Source organism: Grammomys surdaster, unplaced genomic scaffold (assembly GCF_004785775.1).
Source record: "Grammomys surdaster isolate TR1022 unplaced genomic scaffold, NIH_TR_1.0 810, whole genome shotgun sequence".
NCBI lineage: Eukaryota > Metazoa > Chordata > Mammalia > Rodentia > Muridae > Grammomys > Grammomys surdaster.
In genome coordinates, this window is record NW_021605229.1 from 91043 (window position 1) to 110213 (window position 19171).

The window sequence follows — 19171 nt, forward strand, 5'->3', positions numbered from 1 at the left end:
CAGTGCACACCACCATTCCTCACACCACACAATCAGTGCACAGCAGCGTTCCTCACACCACACAGTCAGAGCACACCACCATTCCTCACACCACACAGTCAGTGCACAGCAGCGTTCCTCACACCACACAGTCAGTACACAGCAGCGTTCCTCACACCACACAGTCAGTGCACAGCAGCGTTCCTCACACCACACAGTCAGTGCACAGCAGCGTTCCTCACACCACACAGTCAGTGCACACCACCATTCCTCACACCACACAGTCAGTGCACAGCAGCATTCCTCACACCACACAGTCAGTGCACACCACCATTCCTCACACCACACAGTCAGTGCACAGCAGCGTTCCTCACACCACACAGTCAGTGCACAGCAGCGTTCCTCACACCACACAGTCAGTGCACAGCAGCGTTCCTCACACCACACAGTCAGTGCACAGCAGCGTTCCTCACACCACACAGTCAGTACACAGCTGTAAGCATCTGCACAGTACTTCACAAAGCTGAAGTGGATAATGTTCTTCACTGTTTCCTTTAAAACAAGTACTGACCACATCTGCAGCACCTCCTTTGACAACCGATTTAACGTATATTCCCAGTTTATCCTGGCCGGCACCCTATGCAAAAACAAGGCCAGAATAACACAGTGAGATCACACAGCAGGAACTGAACAGAAACCTGACCACACACACACACTGGTAACTTGACTAGTTAGCAATGTTTCTATTTTATGGTTCCAAACTTACAAGAAAAATACCCCTGTAAAACCGGACAATTTGGTGAGAATATGCTCATAGACTTGGAATACTCAAAATGATTTTTTTATAAAGTTTAAAACAGCTACAAATCCAAATGAATGAGAAACTCTTCAAATGACTGGCCCTTAACCAGACCAGGACAGAAATCCAGCATTTGCCTTCTCTATCCTCACTCTTTAAACATACAGTTTAAACTTCAAAACAAGAAAATAATTTCTTGTAGCAGCCAGTTACAAGGGCTTTGTAAGAAAATATTATCCAGAAACTACTATATTGTAATTCATATTTTGTAACTGAAAATTCTAACACAATTACATTATTAGCATCCTATAAAAAATTAATGAAATCTTTGAGAAAAACTTCAGTATTGTACATAATTTCAGGATCATTAATATTTTGCTTAGAGATCATAATATAACAACAAAACCGCTTTGGATCACATATTGGGAGTATTAAAGAATGCGGTCATTACTGGGATAGTACTGGAAGTAGCACAACTGAGTATATATGCTTTTGTACCAACAATAAAAGTAAGTTATCTTAATAACTATGAGATCTAATATAATAATGTAAGTATCATAAAAAGTGATTTCAATACATGAAGATAAATTTTTGAAAGTAATAACTGGGAAGATATAATTTTATGTACAAACTATCCATATTTCTCCATTAGTTAACATTTCAGTTTACAGTTTTCATTGGTGAGATTGTCTCCCTCTTCTTCCCTGCAGTAGGGGGTAGGGACAGGGAGGCAGTCTTCAGGTATGCATTATGTTACTGCTTCATAGGCATATAGCCTATGCTTTATGCATATATATACATGTATATATAATAAAATTGTGTTATAAAATAAATTATACATAAATATATATTTATAAAGAAATATTATAGGGGCTGGAGAGATGGCTTAGTGGTTAAGAGCACTGACTGCTCTTCCAGAGGTCCTGAGTTCAATTCCCAGCAACCACATGGTGGCTCACAACCATCCGTAATGGGATCTGGTGCCCTCTAGTGTGTCTGAAGACAGCTATAGTGTACTCATATATATAAAATAAATAAATCTTTTAAAAAAAAAGAAATATTATAAAATAATATTATTATAAAATATAATATATATTATATATCTATACACATATAAAATATATATATATATATACATATATTTGAAAACAGTATAACATTTTATTAGTGTATGTTAACTGAGTAAAGGGACAGATGCAGCTGTGGCATCTGTCTGCACTTCATGCAGACTCTGAGCAGCTAGAAACGAAGACAGACCGAGTGATTCTCCATCTAAAGCTCTTAATCCTAAGATGAATGATGAATGTTTTCCAGTATGTTGCCACAGCCTTCTCCTCTGTCTGTCTATACTTCCCTCCTGTGTACCATACTGCAAATCTCTTACCAGCCCTGTGCTCTCAACTGTGAGGCCACTTGGTACTGTCGACACTTAACAGCAGCCACAAAACCATAACTTGGATAACTGACAGGTCCAAAGAAAATCACAGGTAAATAAAGGAGAGAACTGGAAGACTGGAGGCAATCAGGAAATGTGTGGAATCAACCTAAAGGAAGATGATATGTAAAAGCCAGATGGAAACTTACTAAATTATGACCCAATTGAAAAATCTAACTTGAGGGGATAGACGAACAACGTATCTGTTATGAAATGTGTGAAAGGGTTAAGCGGAGACAGAGTGAGGAAATAGGGGAGAGAAAGGTATGGGTTAATCAAAACTCAGGATTATGAAAGGCCTTAGGGAAACCCACAGGTTAGAAGCTAACTTCTACATGAAACAGTGGTGATGAAGGTAAAGGGGTTGAAGAGAGGTTCTCTGCATGATGCATCATGTCATCTCTACACAGCATGTGTAAATAAGGGAGAAAGGCAGGCATGGGAGACCTCCCTAAAAGCAGTTGGTCAAGGAGGGTCCAAAGTCTCCAGAATGACACAGGCTATTGGTGTTGCTCTTAAGTCATCACCATAACAACAAAGTCAGATCAGACTGCTATAATTACCATACTTTGCTTGCAGGATAAAAAAGAGTCTCAAACCAAAAGAAGAAATGTCTTCCCTGTTCATACTGTCAGAGGGAACAATGCAGTCTGCAGGGGACGAAACCATGTCTTATTTAGTGCTGGACACTGGTTTGGTAGAATACAGACCTGCCAGGATAGATGCACGAAATGCAGCTACAGTGCATGTCTGTGACTGAGGTAACTAAGAACTTTTCTGACTATATGTGCAATCTGCTCCCCAGGAGGAAATTTAGTGACTCAACAAAAGCCCATTGCTAGGAGTTCATAGAGATCCACTTGGGACCCTACTTTTGTTATTTTACTAATTGCTGTGATCTCAATTTCCCTTCTATGCACTTGTTTATACCCAGAGACTTATTACTCTCAATCTTGGTCCCAGAAGCTTCTTAATGCAGTGGGCAGCAGTTGATGAAAAGACTCACAATTGGTCAAGTGCTAAGGGTAAGTGACAGAGTGCTCAGTCCCGAATGGAACGTCTTTCTCAAACCTCATACAAAGAGCTGGAGGATGGGGAGAAGTGCTGTGAAATGCTGCTCCAGATGTGACACAGATATCACATCCATGACATCTGGACATGACATGGACACCACATCTGTGATGTCTGGATATGATATGACCATAGCATTTGTGACACCTGGATGTGACAAGGCCATCACATCCACACACTCATGGAAGCTGCAGTTACCTGAACAAGAGGAATCCAGACACAATTCCCGAATGAGTGGGAGAGGAGCTTATAAGCCCTTGCTCCAAATGTGAAGCTGCAGTTAACAGCAGCTGACAGAAAAATTATACTTATTTGGGATTATGGTCTCTGGTAGGTTTCCCATACTACAGTGAATGGCTGTACACACTGTATGCATGTATGTGTAAAACACTAACATGGATTACTGGGATACAAAGATGTCTGTGTGTACACACGTACATACATACATACATACATACATACATACATACACAGACACACACACATGCACACACATATGCATATACAAATACATGAGGCTGGTTTGGTGGTATAGGCTTTTAATCCTAACACCAAGGAAGCAGACACAAGTGGACCTCTGTGAGTTATAGGCTAATCTGACTTACATGGCTATAGAGACAAGAGGGGGCATTCTGAGGAGAATCTATTAGAATTTGGAGGGAGAAGGGTGGATGTGATCTTATTTTATTGTATACATGTATAAAAATTTAAATAAATTAGAAAAATATATATAAAGTAACTATGTGGACCAAAAAAAAGTACACTTAATAATAGCAACTTTTTGAACTTTATCAAGTAACTTGGCAAAGAGTAATAAATATGCCTTTATCTGATTTCATCTATGGTGATACCAATTTCCTTGAGTCAAAACACTTACTATAGACCATTGGAAATAACCTTGATCTCAGCAACCATGTGCTAGACAAGAAAATTTTAGTTCTCATCTATCAAACTGGAAGATATTTCATAACTTTATATTATCCATTGCATAGATTTATTTTTTATAGATCTTATTTAATTCTACAACTCAGCTTTTAGATCATTAATTCTCCCAGTGAACATCTATGATGCACCCACGATGTCCTAATCTCTTTTGACATGTGCTCTGGTGCAAAGTTTGCCTGAGATAGCCCAACAGCTGCATCCTCTCTTGTCTCCTAGAGAGCTGCATGACTGATTCCCTTCTGGCTGGGATACAAGGCTGCACTAACATTCATTCCCACCCACCCCCATCCCTCCTCCCCAAGTTCAATTCTGTCCGCTTCCTACTGACAGAAAAGCAGTAGTTACTGAATGCTAGAGCAGTACTGCTCGTATATGAACAGGAGTTACACTTCCACATGGCAGTTTTTGGTAATGCAGCACAGAGCTTATAATTTATTTACGTTTTATGTTTAATTACATGCATGTGTATATTTTTAGATTATACCCACAGAGACCCCGAGAGCTAGAGTTACTGGTGGTTTTGAGCTACCCTCACAACTTGGGTTCTGGGAACTGAATTCAGGGCCTCTGAAGGAGCAGTCCATGCTTTGCAACTGCTGCGTCCCTATTCCAGTCCCTGACCTTACAATTTAAATGGAAAACGTTAATCCTTTTAATATGAACCAACTACTACCATCTCTAGCAAGAAGAGAATTTAGCAGTAATAAGTAATATATTTTAGGAGTACTGCTATGAACACCACCAAGTATAAATTTTAGAACAACAAATCAATCCTGTGTCATTTCTGATTTGTTTCAGAATATTATTAATAAACCTCAAAATAATCTATCTCTCACTTGACAATCTACAATGAGAAGACTTTTTAAAATCATGAGGTAAACTGACATGAAATGGAAGCAGCCAACCTGGCCTCCTGAACACGCTGCTGCTGCCTGCAGGAGACTTGCAGCACACACCCTGTACTCGAGCTCACTGCCACTGTGGCTGTTCTCTGCACCACTGTCCCAAGCACTTAACTGTCTCCAGTGCTCACTCTCCTGAAACAACTGTTAGGCCCCTTCACCCACAGCTACTCGATATCCAAGACACCTACTACATAAGCTCATGCTGAAGATGAAGATAAACTCTAAGCAGTTATTTAAATAATCTCAAATCCTGGGTATTTCAAGTTAGATCATTTACCACACATGTTCATTCACAACGTGAAATTTTAATAAATGTAAATTTAAATATTCAAGCAAAAATGACCATGTGTTAAATATTTAATGGTACTGTTATGAATCTTAAAGTAGCCATGAATACATCTTCTGTATCAGAAACACTCTGGCAAAAAGAGGCAGTGATGGCTGTCTCATCCGCTCGCATCTCTATTGCTCCTACCTAACTAGAGAATCACCTCTTGTAAAGCACATGTGAATACCACACCAGACATCACTATCTCCCTGCTGCTGCCTGCACAGGGCACACTTCCTCCTTCCTGACGTTCAGGTATAACTTCCCAGCACACCACCCTAGACTGGACTCTGGGCTATCAGAGTCTCTAGACTTACCAACCACACCTTCTGCCTGTTCTCCCAGAAGAGGTGCTATCCTTTTCTATGTTCACATGAGATTTTCTTTGGTCTCATGAGGAAAGTAGGAGTAATATCCTGCCTTACAGCTTTTGTGTGAGATGGCCCCTCTTTCAATTACACTACATGAGGAGCCCCCCACTGTCATCTGTTACACCACAAAAATTCCTTATGATTTTGGGAACTCTCTCTCCTTTATCATAGCAACACATTAATTAATTAGTCTAAGATTTAAAGAAGAACTACATACAATAAAATTCTAGGTACTAGAGAGATAGTTCAGCAGTTAAGAACACTGATTGTTCTTGCAGAGAAGTCTGGTTTGGTTCCCAGCATCTACATGGTGGCTCATAGTAGTCTGTAACTCAAGTCCCAGGGGGTGTGACGCCCTCTTCTGACCTCCTTGGGCACCAGGCATACATGTAGTAAATATACATACATACATACATACATACATACATACATACATACATAGCATCCTCACACATACAATAACTAAAACATCTTTTATGATAGTTCTACTCATTTCCTAATTAAAGAAAAAGAGTCTAGAAGTTATCTCTTAACTGCTACTGCACTCAGTATATGACTGAGGGTTGCATGCACGGTCATTTTAAGCACTCACTAGAAGCCAACAGTAGAAGACAGAATGACACTTTAAGTGCATTGGTCAAATGGTACTGGACTACTTACAATCAACCCTGCTGTCTAATACCACAGTCACTGGGCCACATGTGACTACACAGTACTTAAAATGTGGCTTATTCACAATGAAATACCTTGACTTCAAAGGAAGAGTATGAAAAAAGAATGAAACACGCCTCAATCTTTTATGCTAATTATGTATTAAGGCAACACTACAAGTTACCCATGTGACACACAGTATTTTTGGTGAATAATGCCTCTTTATGAAACAAGAATTTTGTGGCATGTATTGTAGCTTATCGGCCATCACCATTACTAACAATAAATTCATAATTATGCACAAAACTGTCAAAATACCATTTTACTGTCACCCATCTATTAATATTACATATCCTGATTTCCAACAATGAGAATAATATTGAGATAAATATCTACGGCTAATAACTTGTTTAAAAAAGCATTTATCTAAAGGTACCTAAAATGTTGTTTGTTCTACTTAGTTGTGAAATGAAAAGATCAAACATAACTACTAAGAACTTCTCACTTCATACATCAGTCCCTTGAATTACAAGAGAGAAGATCTGTCAGAAAACAGTTACACATCTGCAAACACCATGCTGTACCACTTCTGAAATTTATTTGAGCAAACTTAAATAAAAGGCACAAAACCCTGTTTTTCCCTCCTGGCAGCACCTGAGATGCATATCCACAGCACAAAGCTCACATCGGGTCAGCTCTGCTCGGCCCCGGTGTCTTTCTTAGAGAGCACCTAGGAAGCAAGTGAGCAGGTGATGATGCCCAGAGAAGGCAGAGATCTGGACACCGCCTTACTCTCATACCACTTAGCACCCTAACCGTCAAACTGCACCCTCCAGGTGGATACTTCTCTTCTGTTTAAGAGGAAAAGTGGGGTGAGGCGAGTTGGGGCTGATAAGGGAGTAAAGAAGGTAACTATCTGAATGTTACCTATAAAAAGTCAGGAAAGAAAACCAAAAATAAACAAAATTAGAAAGAAAACAGAAGGCTAGTGTCCCCTAGACTAGAGAGTGACACTCATACAGACCTCTTAGCTGCCTCAGCCTCTGGAGAAATGCCGTCCAGAGAGAAGGCTGTCTCTCTGTTCTTTTCTCAGAAGCTGGAAGGGTTCTTCAGTAGGGAATCTCTACCACAAGGATCCTGTGCTCCAGACAGCTTGTCTGCAAATGGAGTGTGTGGGAGTGTGCCTCAGTAACAGCATAAAAACATCATTAACACAATCCAAGAGTGGGGGGAAGGGAGGCAGAGGAAGAGCTGTCTGCCAAGCACCACCGGGCTTAGGCCATTGTTCTAGGGTGGAGGCCCAACCTGGATTCCTTGTGGGCTGGATGACCTAAGAGCACAAGCAGCCCAGAGGAAACTCTCCTGCCTTAGGTAAGTCTGTTTGTCTCCCCATCACACCTTTCAGTTCAGTTGCTCTTTTAGTGCAACAAAGGGTTTTTTTAAACCCTCTAAATATCTTTCTACCTTAATTTTTAAACTGGTTCTAAAATGGTTTCCTCACATAAATTTCACCTGCAGCAATTCTCAAAATAAATGTTATTCCAACAGACAGGGTAGTAAAGTAACTGAACTCTAACCCCAGCTGCATTCCTTTACCTTTTACATCAATACCAACACCACCAACACAACAAACATTTACCACACCATCCATCTTTTCTGTCTCTCTGAAATAAAGGAGATGACCCAACCAGGAGATTCTGAACTGAGATTCACAGATAGTATACAGTTGGCCTAGCAACCTCTCAAGTCGGTATCCAGTGTAGGAGGAGCTATTTCAACAGAAGAAATTCTGCAGAACATCCTTAAGAGTCTCAAAACGTGAGAGCTCCCAGAAGCCGCCTAAGGTGTGACTACAGAGTATGCATACACCCGACCCCTGGGCCTTAAATGAGGGTGGGGTGTAAGATTGGCGTGGTTCTGTTTCTATGTCACCACACAGTAAAAAAAAAAAGAAAAAAGTTTCTTCAGAGGACTAACGATTTGTGTAATTAATACTCCAATGAAATTCAATATTTTAATCAATTCCAGAAACAAGTACTAAGGTAATAATAACCCTGAAAAATTAATTCACTATTTTCCTTTTAGCAAAAACATACATAATAGTGTTACAAACTCATAAACCACACCCACAAAGGACACGGTGCTATTTCATATAAGAAGAGAAAGATACTTTTGGCACCTCTGTGGAAGACATTTTTTCCAGCCACATAAGGTACTTTGGAACAAAAATAATTTTTTAATATTATTTTATTTGTATTCATGTATAGGTGTGTGTGTGTGTGTGTGTGTGTGTGTGTGTGTGTATGAATGATGATATGTGTGTGCATGCCCCAGGAGTCGTGAAAATGGCAGTGGGTCTCCTGGACACAGAAGCAGCTGTGAGCTGTCTGACCTGGGTACAGGGAGCAACTTTAGTCCTCTGGAAAAGTCTCTGTGCTCTCAATCTTGAGCCAGCTCTCCAGCTAGGCTATAAAGGGGACCAAAATCCTGAGTTCACTTCTTTAACCAGGTCCTTCCCATGAAGGGTTATGAACTAATAAAGAACACAATAGGAAGGTATCAAATCCATCAAAGGCCTAAATTATAATCTTTTCAAGAGAAAAGGCAGCATATTAACACTTTCTTGTCTCTTTTTAAGTATAGGAACCTTATGATTTGAGCTAAGATTTAAAAACTTAAAACTCAGTTATCTAGTTTAAAACAACAAACTATAACACCTTTAAGGCAGTAATTAACCATTTGTCTCTACATAAAATATTGCAATATATAGTAAAAATATATTGTAATATTAGTAATAAAAATAAACACAACAGTAAATAATATATTTAAACTACAAATTGACATTTTTATGTTATTAAAAAGAACAGCAGATCAAAAAGCTGTAGAGAAAGCCTACTCTGAAGCTATCAATGTAGCCAAAAGTATGTTTTTATGAGCACCTGACTATGTCTGCTTTTGCAAATTATACAGCAGCAGTTTCCATTTAAAGCCATTTCCACCATATTATTACTAGTAGGGCTAAATCTTATGGTTTTTTTCTGAATAAAGAAAATCCTAAGAACTTCACATTTTTATGAGCCTTAAGTATTTGCAACATAAACAGAGAACAACAACTATCTGTGTGTGTAATTACAAGCCAGGTTACAAGCTTCACTCTCCGTGAGCAAGTTAATTATTAACAGGTTTGAACAAGCCATCGTGGAGGAGGAAGCATTCTTTAAGGATCAGTTTGCACAAGAACATTCAGGACAACACCCTGAAGAAACTCACCGCTGATTCTGTCCTTCCAACAACAGAGAACCACATGTTATCTCTAGGACAACAGCCTTGAGCTGGAGACTAGCTGTCTACTTCTCTCAGTTTCCACAGCAAGCAGCACAGCTGGCTTTTCGGGAATGGCTGGCCACAATGCTGACTGGGTGCTGTGACACTGAACGGCATTTATCAACAGGAACTGGAACCAACGCAACACTCAGGTTCTTATGCAACCCAGCCACTCTGATTTTCATTCCCTTCGCCCTTTATTAAACTTTAAAGGGTTATAAAAATGAACGGGAATTGTTTGTATTTTAAAACTCCAAATTAAACAGGAAGCGTCAGCATAGTGCTGTCCCACAGACGAGTAAGAAATAGCATGCTGAACTTTCCAACAGCAATGTCTCAAAAAGTAAACTGCAAACCCACTTTGCTTCCAAATCATCTGGATTTCATAATGTTTAACCACCATGTGGAGGGCAAGGAGAAGAACTTAATATCAAAACATGGTTCTGGGTTACAGCAACGGAGCCATGAAGCAATTAAAAAAGGGAAGAGGCCTGAATTAAACACTCAGACTTGCAGCAAACAACAGAAAGAAGATGTTTGGGGTGACAGGAAAACACAATAAGCTGGGTGGAAGTAAGAGCTACATGGAATACGCAGCTACTGCCAGTGTTTTTCATGGCTTCTTACTCAATCATGAGGGAACACAATCATCACTAGTCTTAAAGGCACAGAGACAAGCCCACAGGCCAGCAGAGCCCACTGGCAGAGGACAGCCTACAAGTGGCTCAGCAGGAGGTAGGGCTGGCACTCCCAAATGTACCAGAGGTCTCAACATTGAAAATGTTCTCTGGAATCTTTACTGTAAGCTGACTCCGTCACTGTCATCTATAGAGACCCGAACACTTCTCACCTGTGCTGTGCTGTTCAGCAGCTGTACACTCAAAGTGACCTGTGTTTTCTTCTGCTGAGCCTTCCTTCCTATACTATTAAACATGACACGCACATACAGTGTGGAACAGCCACTGTGAGCCACTATTCATCTGTGTCATTCAGAAAATAAATGTTAGGATACTATTATTCAGATATTAAAAATGGCACATTGTTCAGTTGACAAAGCATGTTTAGCTATTTCATTCAGAGTGCCCATATACCAATTCCTAAATTTCAGATAACACAAAGGGGTCTGGGGTCTCCTGGTGAATACAAATCCAGTCATGGTGACAATGAAGGTTTATCATCAAAGCCTACAATCCCCACCCCACACAGCATACCAGTTATCATACTATACCTTAAGTCAAAGTCCTCTCTCACTTATAATAAAAAGTACAGTTTTGACAAGATGCACCTTCACAAGGTTGAATCTCAAGGCTGAACTAATAAGCCTGTTCTTGTAAATCGAGTTTAAGGGAACACAGGCTAGACTATGACTGTGAGCCTGGCTTGATGCCCTACTACTTCTCCATATGCTATCTGGCAGAGGATCCAAGAGTGGACGAGGATGCAAGATGGAGCCTGAGGCAAGGTCCTTTGCATCAAGACACCACTCCAGGAGATCAAACCTAACTCAGACTAGAGTCCAGAAAAAGCCAATCATACTGCACTGTAGACTTTTTCAACTGGAAATAATAGTCACTCTCTAGCAGACCAGTATCAGGTGAAAGGATCATGTCTACAACAGGAAATACAGAACCCAAGGCTTCTCTGCTTTGTTTTCCTTTGCAGTACACAAGCAACAGCACAGATCTTCCCAAGTGCTGAGTGGATATTTCACCCTGAGCATACCCCACATTAGGAGTTGGATCTTCCCTGACCATTTGAGTGTGGCAGACCGCCCTTGAACTTCTACTTCCTGTGGCTGACTTGTTCCTTTCATGTTTCCAAATGTTCTGAGCTTGGGTCAAGCATATGAGAACAGTCTAGGAGTATATTGTGTGATCTGGGCCACATGAGGTGAGCAGGAGTTTTGAACTATAAAGTGGGATCAGAGGCTCAGGATCTTTGCTCTGTCCATCACAGGTGATTCCACAGACTTGAGCCTGAAAGACTAGCAACTTTCCCAACCGCAGGTTCATTCAGACTAGTCCTGAACAGACTTGTCCAAAGCCCCTAGCCTTCTGCTCGACATGCCACCATGTCTTGGACATCACTGTGTATTTCCTCCAAGCCCATTTTTTTGTTCTGACAACAAGACTCCCCCCACCCCGTGTCAGCCCACAACTCTAACCCTACATAGAACAGCTCTCACCTCCTTCTCTGCTCTCCTTGGAAACGCTAGCTGCTCAAACATGGTACACATTACTGGTCTGTTCCCCCTTCCATATCTTTACGCCTACCTCTAACATACCTCTGCTGGGCCATCTTTCCAAAAGATCAGCTAATATTCCACAATGCTTGGATGACTACTTTCTCGCTCATTAATCTACTTATTTCTTAACTTTTAAAAAGCTTGAATACAGTTTCACAGTATCCACATTGAATCCTGGTATGTTGAACACTATGGGCAACAAGTTTCTTCACAGTAAACTCAGCTAACACTATTCTAATGCAGCTGGCAATTTAGTATATTGATTAAGTGAATGAAATGAATGTGTGGCTTATTGTGTTAGTGGTCTTTATCAACTTGACACAATCTAAAGTCACTTGGGAAGAGCGAACTTCAACTTAGGAACTGTCTCTATGAGTCTGGCCTGTGCGTATGTCTGTGGAGGATTTTCTTGATTACTGGAGAAGGGCCCAGCCCATTGTGGGTATTACCACCCCAGGCAGGTGGTGCTGAGTGGTGTAAGAAAACAGTATGAGCAAGCATTGAAAAGAAGTCAATAACCAGCATTTCTCCACAGTGTCTGGTTCAGTCCCTGTGTTCAGGTTCCTGACCCTGATGGCAGATTGCAAGCTGGCACTGCTCATAGTCCTTTACCACAGCAGCAGAAAGAAAACCAAGACATGAATACTTTAAAAGTTAAAAAAAAAAGTTCTCATTTTTGCTAACAAGTAATTTTGTCTACCACATTCTGGCAGCTGAGTTAGGGAACACCACTAGAGAGAAAAACGTTGGTTGTTTATCAGTGACAATGCAAGCCGACTCCTTACACGCAGACTCCAGTGCTGTGGAGGACTATAAATCACACAAGGATCTGCCTTGGCTCAAGGACAAGCTCAGGACAGGAAAGCTGCTAGTAAAATGCTGGAAGGGTTTTTTGCTATGTGTTTTAGGATTTTTGAGACAATATTGTGCTATATATCCCGGCTAGTCTAGTCTATTCTCCATCTTCGTGATCCTGCCTGCTAACACTTGGGATTACAAGCATGTACCAACACGTCCCTTTTTGAAAATAAGCAAGAAGGACAAAGATCCAAGAAGCAGGAATGACAAACGTGCTTACGATGCACTCCCAATCAAGAGCCATGACTTTGGTAAGCTGCTCATGCTTCTGAATGGAGCAAATACTGTCCTCACAATCTGGCCCTATACCTCATGCCATGTGTACCATATGTCAATCAGTGGGCAAGAGTAGGGAACTTAATGCAGCCTTTAAAACAACCCAAGATGAGGCTTCTAATATCAACCTCCAATCAATACTCATCAAAACAGTATTCTGACGTATAGAAATGACAAGCACCAACTTAAACATTTCTCAGAATACACTGCACCATGACACTTGGGATGCTCTTTTCTTCATAATACCATATGCTGTTTGCAAGCTTTTCAAATATTCTCTTAAAATAAGACAAAGGTAACAACTTCAGCTGACAAAGTATTTTTTTTAGGCAAAATATTACTACAGCTCAACAAAGTATTTTATTGAATATTAGCTAAAACTCATATTTGGAAAAGAGAAGGTATTAACATACGTGACATGGAAGTAGAGTGGAGGCTTTTGAAGAAGAGAACCAGTCAGAGTAGGAGAAAACCCAAGGAACTAGTGATGCAGAGGGGAATGAATGAGAACCACACACTAACACATTTGTTCCACTGAAAGTATGTGACTATGATTGGGGAAGCTTTTTTAAAAATAACTTTTAGTCATACTACTAATTTCTTTTAACTGAAAGAAAGAAAATCTTCCTTTAGCAGATTAATAGGTGAAGGGACTTATACACCAAGAGAACAGGGGAGATGAGGGAGCTGTCAATGCCTGCAATGGATACACAGCTGTACTTATACTCCAATCCATCCTCCAGCAGAAAATGCCTTGAGATTAGAAGGGTTGTTATTAGGTCCCCATGACTGTCACGCACAGAGCTGAAAAGAGCTGTTACCGACTATTCGTCTCGCTATCTGAAGAGACCTCCAAAAATCGCAAAGATCCTTATTGGACTTGATTTACTCTATTACAATAGAAAAGGCTATGTACAGCTCTTGACTGTGTACAGCCCTTAAAAAAGAATGTTGCCTTTACATAGACAAGACAGGGATGGTTAAAGAGAGCATGAAAAAGGTCAGAGAAGGCCCTGAGAAAAGTCAGAGAGAGAAAGAGAAAGATGAGTGCTGGTACAAGAATTGGTTTTCAGCCTCTCCATAGTTGTCAACTCTACTTCCTCCCATCTTGGGACCATTAATTGGGTTATTTTTGCTTATTTCTTCTGGTCCCTGGGCCTTAAATAGGCTGACTAACTTTGTGAAGCAACAGATAAATAATCTGGTAGCAAAACCTATTCAGATACATTATCATAAGTTAGCTATGGAGGACCACGAGACTCAAGATGAGGTTGTTATCTATCCAGGGTGTTCCAAAAACCCATCTCCACCCAACCTAAAAGAGAGGACTTCCACCCCTAGACCAAGCAGAGGGGCCACCCAGAACACCCTCTGATTGGTGATCTGAATCCTTGCTTAGGCTGCGAGGCTAAGCACTGCAAGGGAATATAAATAAAAATTAAAAATATCTCTCTGGGTTCCCTGAGGGACAAGCCTGACTGCATAGGGGTTGATGCCAAAAGTATCTCCTCTCCAGGAAAAAGACATCAGGATGGGTATGGCCCTCATGCCTCACTGGACTATGACAGGGGGACCAGAGCCATTACCAAGTTCCCTTCAATTACTGGAGGTCAGGCCTCTATCCCCGCCTTCGCAAAATTAAAATCGCGACAGCCCTTTTATACTTAGAGAAGGGAGGAGATGTCAGGGGCAGCCCTGCTTATACACTGAAGGCCTAAAATCAGCCATAGGCCTAAAATCAGTAGTGGGCCTGTCATACACGTATACTAACACCAAGTCTTTGGTCTCTGTGGAAAAACATTAAAACAGATGGCTATAAGCTATTGTAAACAGGCAGCTTTTGTGGAAATTTACCAGCCTGAGTAGTCATGGACCTTGTAAATATAGTCATAAATATAGTCATAGACCTTGTAAACTTGGCAGACAATACGAACTTAGATAAGGACAAGTGAATCATAGGCGGAGTCATAGAGACCTGTCCCCTGAACCTCCACCCAGCCGATACCCTGTTCTGAAAGATATCTGTATTCCCCCTGAACACCCACACTCCAGTGTCATCCCCTTTCCCACATCCTGCCTTTCTGTGTTTACAACCCCTGTGTGAATGAGTATAAATTACAATTTGAAAAAAATAAATAAATCATTAAAAAATTTTTTTTAAAACTTTAGAAAAAGGAAAGGGGAGACTAATTGGAAAGGTGAAAAGATTGGTGGAAGAAGAAGGGGGCCAAGAAAGGGTAATGGGGTGACTGATCAAAATACATCACGTATATGTAAAGAAATGTCACAATGATATCTACTATTATATATAATTCATGTATGCCAATAAAAACTCTAAAAAAAATAAATAAAATAAATAAAGAGACAGGTGCAATTGTTTCTCTTGTTCCCATGTTGGCTTTTCCCTGTGACTACCAAGTCTTGACCATGCCTTTACACTACTTCCTCTGAGACCACCTACTCCATCTCAAGCTACTATTTACACTAGCCACGCTCTCACACAAAGAGATCATCCCTCAGTGGTCACAGATGGGAAAAGATGCTCCTGGGCTCCCTCAGTCCCACCTTTGCTGCAACGATGCTGAGACCCATTCCATTCTGCTTCTTCAGCGTCACAGTGATTATCTCAGGCTCCTTCCTCAGAGGCTGGGCCTAAGATGAGAAAAGAGGCTTACTTTATGACTAATGCAAACTGCTCTCACATGGTTAGAAAGGTAGCTATTTTTTATAACAGAGAATGGGGAAGGGTCCACTATCTTAGGTACTTGTCTTTTTAAAAAGATTTATTTATAATGTATATGAGTACACTGTAGCTGTCTTCAGACACACCAGAAGAGGGCATTGGATCCCATTACACACGCTTGTGAACCATCATATCAATTGCTGGGAATTGAACTCAGGACTTCTGGAAGAGCAGTCAGTGCTCTTAACCACTTAGCCATCTCTCCAGCCCCTCAGGTACTTTTCATTTGGTAAATAAAATACTGAATCGTTTGGCTATAGTCTAGAAGGTTAAGTCTTCGTTACAAATGGTATTTAAATGTTAAGAATTTAATATATGAAAATACAACTATAAAAACAAATCCAAGTTTTACCTTTACGATCTTTTAAAATAAACAGATAAGCTTTTGTTTTGTTCTGAAAAAAGTTTAGAATTATTTCACACTGTCTGGGAAGATAGCAGAAAATGGCTGTAACAGAGATGAACTAATATCTTTGTCTTTTGGGAAATTGAGAGTCATTTTATTTAAAATGATGACCATAAAGAAACTATAGGATGCATCACAAGTATCCTCAGCACTCTGCCAAGAAATGCACCCTGAGGTGGGCACTCAGTACAGAGACTGAGAGCAGTGTAGCCACAGAGGAGCCAAAGCTTAGACACAGTCAAAGGAAGCTTGGTGGTGGTGGTGGATTTTTTTAAAGAAAAACATTATTTAAGTCACATGTTACACTCATGCCAGACTTCAAACCAAAATGTGAACACAGTTAAAAAGCAAAATGAACACTGAGTACGTGCTGATGAAAATTTAACTCCTAAGATACAATTTAAAGAAGGTGGTGTTTAAACAAAGGCAAGTAAAGGTACAGCCCATGAAGGACCAGGAGAAAACAGTCACATGACAGCGAGACTGCTGGTTCATTTAAACCAACACTTGAAATCGATCTCAGAGGACTCTGAGAGTCAGTGGGAAAGATGAGAAACCAATGAGGCCGAGAAGCACTTGTCCTCCTGTTAAGATCTGGTCGTCAGCTGCTGTTGTTACTTTGAATTTGACCAAAAATAAACATAGGAAGTCAAGAAAAAGGAATGGTCACTGTTAGTCGCGAGCCATATATTTGGTATAATGACAACTACCAATTCAATTTTAGGAGACAGCTCAAATCTAAAGTATGCATGAAGCCACAATTACTACTCTGAATTTAATATATAAAAAAGTATCCATTTTGAAAATATGTATTGAAGCAAAGAATAATTTTTTCTTAAGATGGATGAAACTCTTTACTATCTCAAAATAGTGAGTTATGACATACATTTAAGATAAGGCAGAAATGAGCAAAAAAGAATAAATTATTTCTGCAACTGAAAAACAGTTTTCTAATAACATCTTTCAACGTTAATATATGTTTCAAATATATACAGTACAGACTGCCATAACTGTGAGTAAAAAATACTCTTTACTTCTTAAAAAAAAAAAACCATTACAACACAACTGCATGGACCTGACTCATGGAGCAAACATATATTTTCACAAATCAAGGTTTTAAAATGTTTGAATCAATCTAGAATCATTTTAAATGATAAGAAAATCATTTAAAATGTCCATCGTAACATCCAGAGTCAGCAGAGGATTAATTACACCGCATCTGCAACTCATTAGAGAGACATCTGATGCCCTCCTCCAGCCAAACCTCAAACACTTGCCAGCTCTGTGCTCTCACGCATTAGGTGACTTTCATAATCTGCTCCTTCAAAATATATCGTCCAGGTGCCTGGTGACCGCGTGTGAGGAACCAACCTACAAAATCCTAAGAAGAAGACAGTGATTAGAAAATGCGTAAGGCGTGCCTAATCCCACACACCTAATCCCACACAATTTTCAACAAGGAAAACAAGACAGTATATTGGTTTATATTTGGAACCGGGGTGGGTATTTTGTGACAAGGTCTCATGTATCTGAGGACTGTCAGAACTATACTTTCTGCCTCAGTTTCTGAACTGCTGGAATTTACAGGGATATGACACCACTTCATTTGAAGGTTTAATACCTTAGTGAACATTCTTGTCTTTCACATTCTATGCCTTTATTCTCTCCAAAAACTGTTTAAAACCATGTACCTGTTTTGATCCATCAGGATTTAAGCAACAATAACAAAAAATTGTTGGGTTTCCTCTTCTGTGCACACCAAAGAACTACTTTTCTTTTACTATGAAAATTAGTGAGTTGTTCTATAACTACATTCTTACAGAACTATACATTCCATCCTAAAGGAAAACCATTAATAGTAACCACATACATATTTGTTCAGCAAAAGACAGGCACAGAGAACCAGAGAACGGCACAGACACAGGTTATCTATGTGTCTACTACACCATGCTGTATTAAATGACTCATCAGGCCATGGGTTTAAATTCTCACATTACAGACCATTTAAAATGTACATGCTGGGGTTGGGAGGGTCCATTCTCACAACATTCTGTCCAATTTTTTCTAAGTTCATATGTGTTTAAATTATTAACAAATAATTCTTCAAGAAGAGTTCTACTTTGTTGTTTTCTGAGACAGGTTTTGAACTTACTTTGTAGCCTAGACTGGCTGCAAACTCATGATCCTCCTGCCTTAGTTTTCTGCTATAGCTAAGTGTAGAGCATTTTATCTAGAATGTGCAAGACCCTTAGCTGGACCCCCATAGTCCCACCAAAGTATTTATGACGCCTTACTAAGGACATACTTAAAGAACTAGGACTCATATTCAAAGCCATGTCACCTTCACTTAGTCAAGGTTTATTTTATATTCCTCAGGGTTCTTTTTTGACAAACCCATATTATACAAGCTTTTCCAGGATTGTGATTATGCTGCAGGGCTGCTGCTGCCTTGTCCTGAATAGCCAGTGTGGCTCAAGATCACACTCCTGTGGACATGACTGATGTCTGAGCAGCCACCCTAGGGAGGTTTCCCTGGTCTAGCGCTTTATCAATGTAGTATAATGTGGATTGCTGTTATCAGACATATATTTGTGGGAGAGGAATAAAGAACATCAGTTAAAGCAAAAAACATGTAGTTTCACTTTAAAAAAATGTTTCAATGCAGTTTCATTGGTATGTAATCAGAATTTGCTTTCTTCATGTTTTAAAGAATTCTAATTCTATTAAAATTTTGAATTTCAACAATTGTAAACAATGTTTTATGCTTTCAAATGTCAGATTTCCATGACAAGCTCTGCGCTATACTGCTGATGGGAACGACTTGTCATAGCTTGA

General features: G+C 39.9%; 1 protein-coding gene across 1 annotated transcript in view; it reads right to left on the reverse strand.

The window, feature by feature from the left end:
* The window catches only part of Afdn (afadin, adherens junction formation factor), a 129464-nt gene that overhangs the window by 23416 nt on the left and 86877 nt on the right, over positions 1-19171 (reverse strand). The window contains exons 20-22 of the mRNA XM_028782632.1: positions 17614-17717; positions 15753-15839; positions 551-616 (exon numbers count right to left, since the gene is read on the reverse strand). Of these exons, the coding sequence (XP_028638465.1) occupies positions 551-616; positions 15753-15839; positions 17614-17717 (257 nt within the window). The remainder of the gene's footprint in view (positions 1-550; positions 617-15752; positions 15840-17613; positions 17718-19171) is intronic.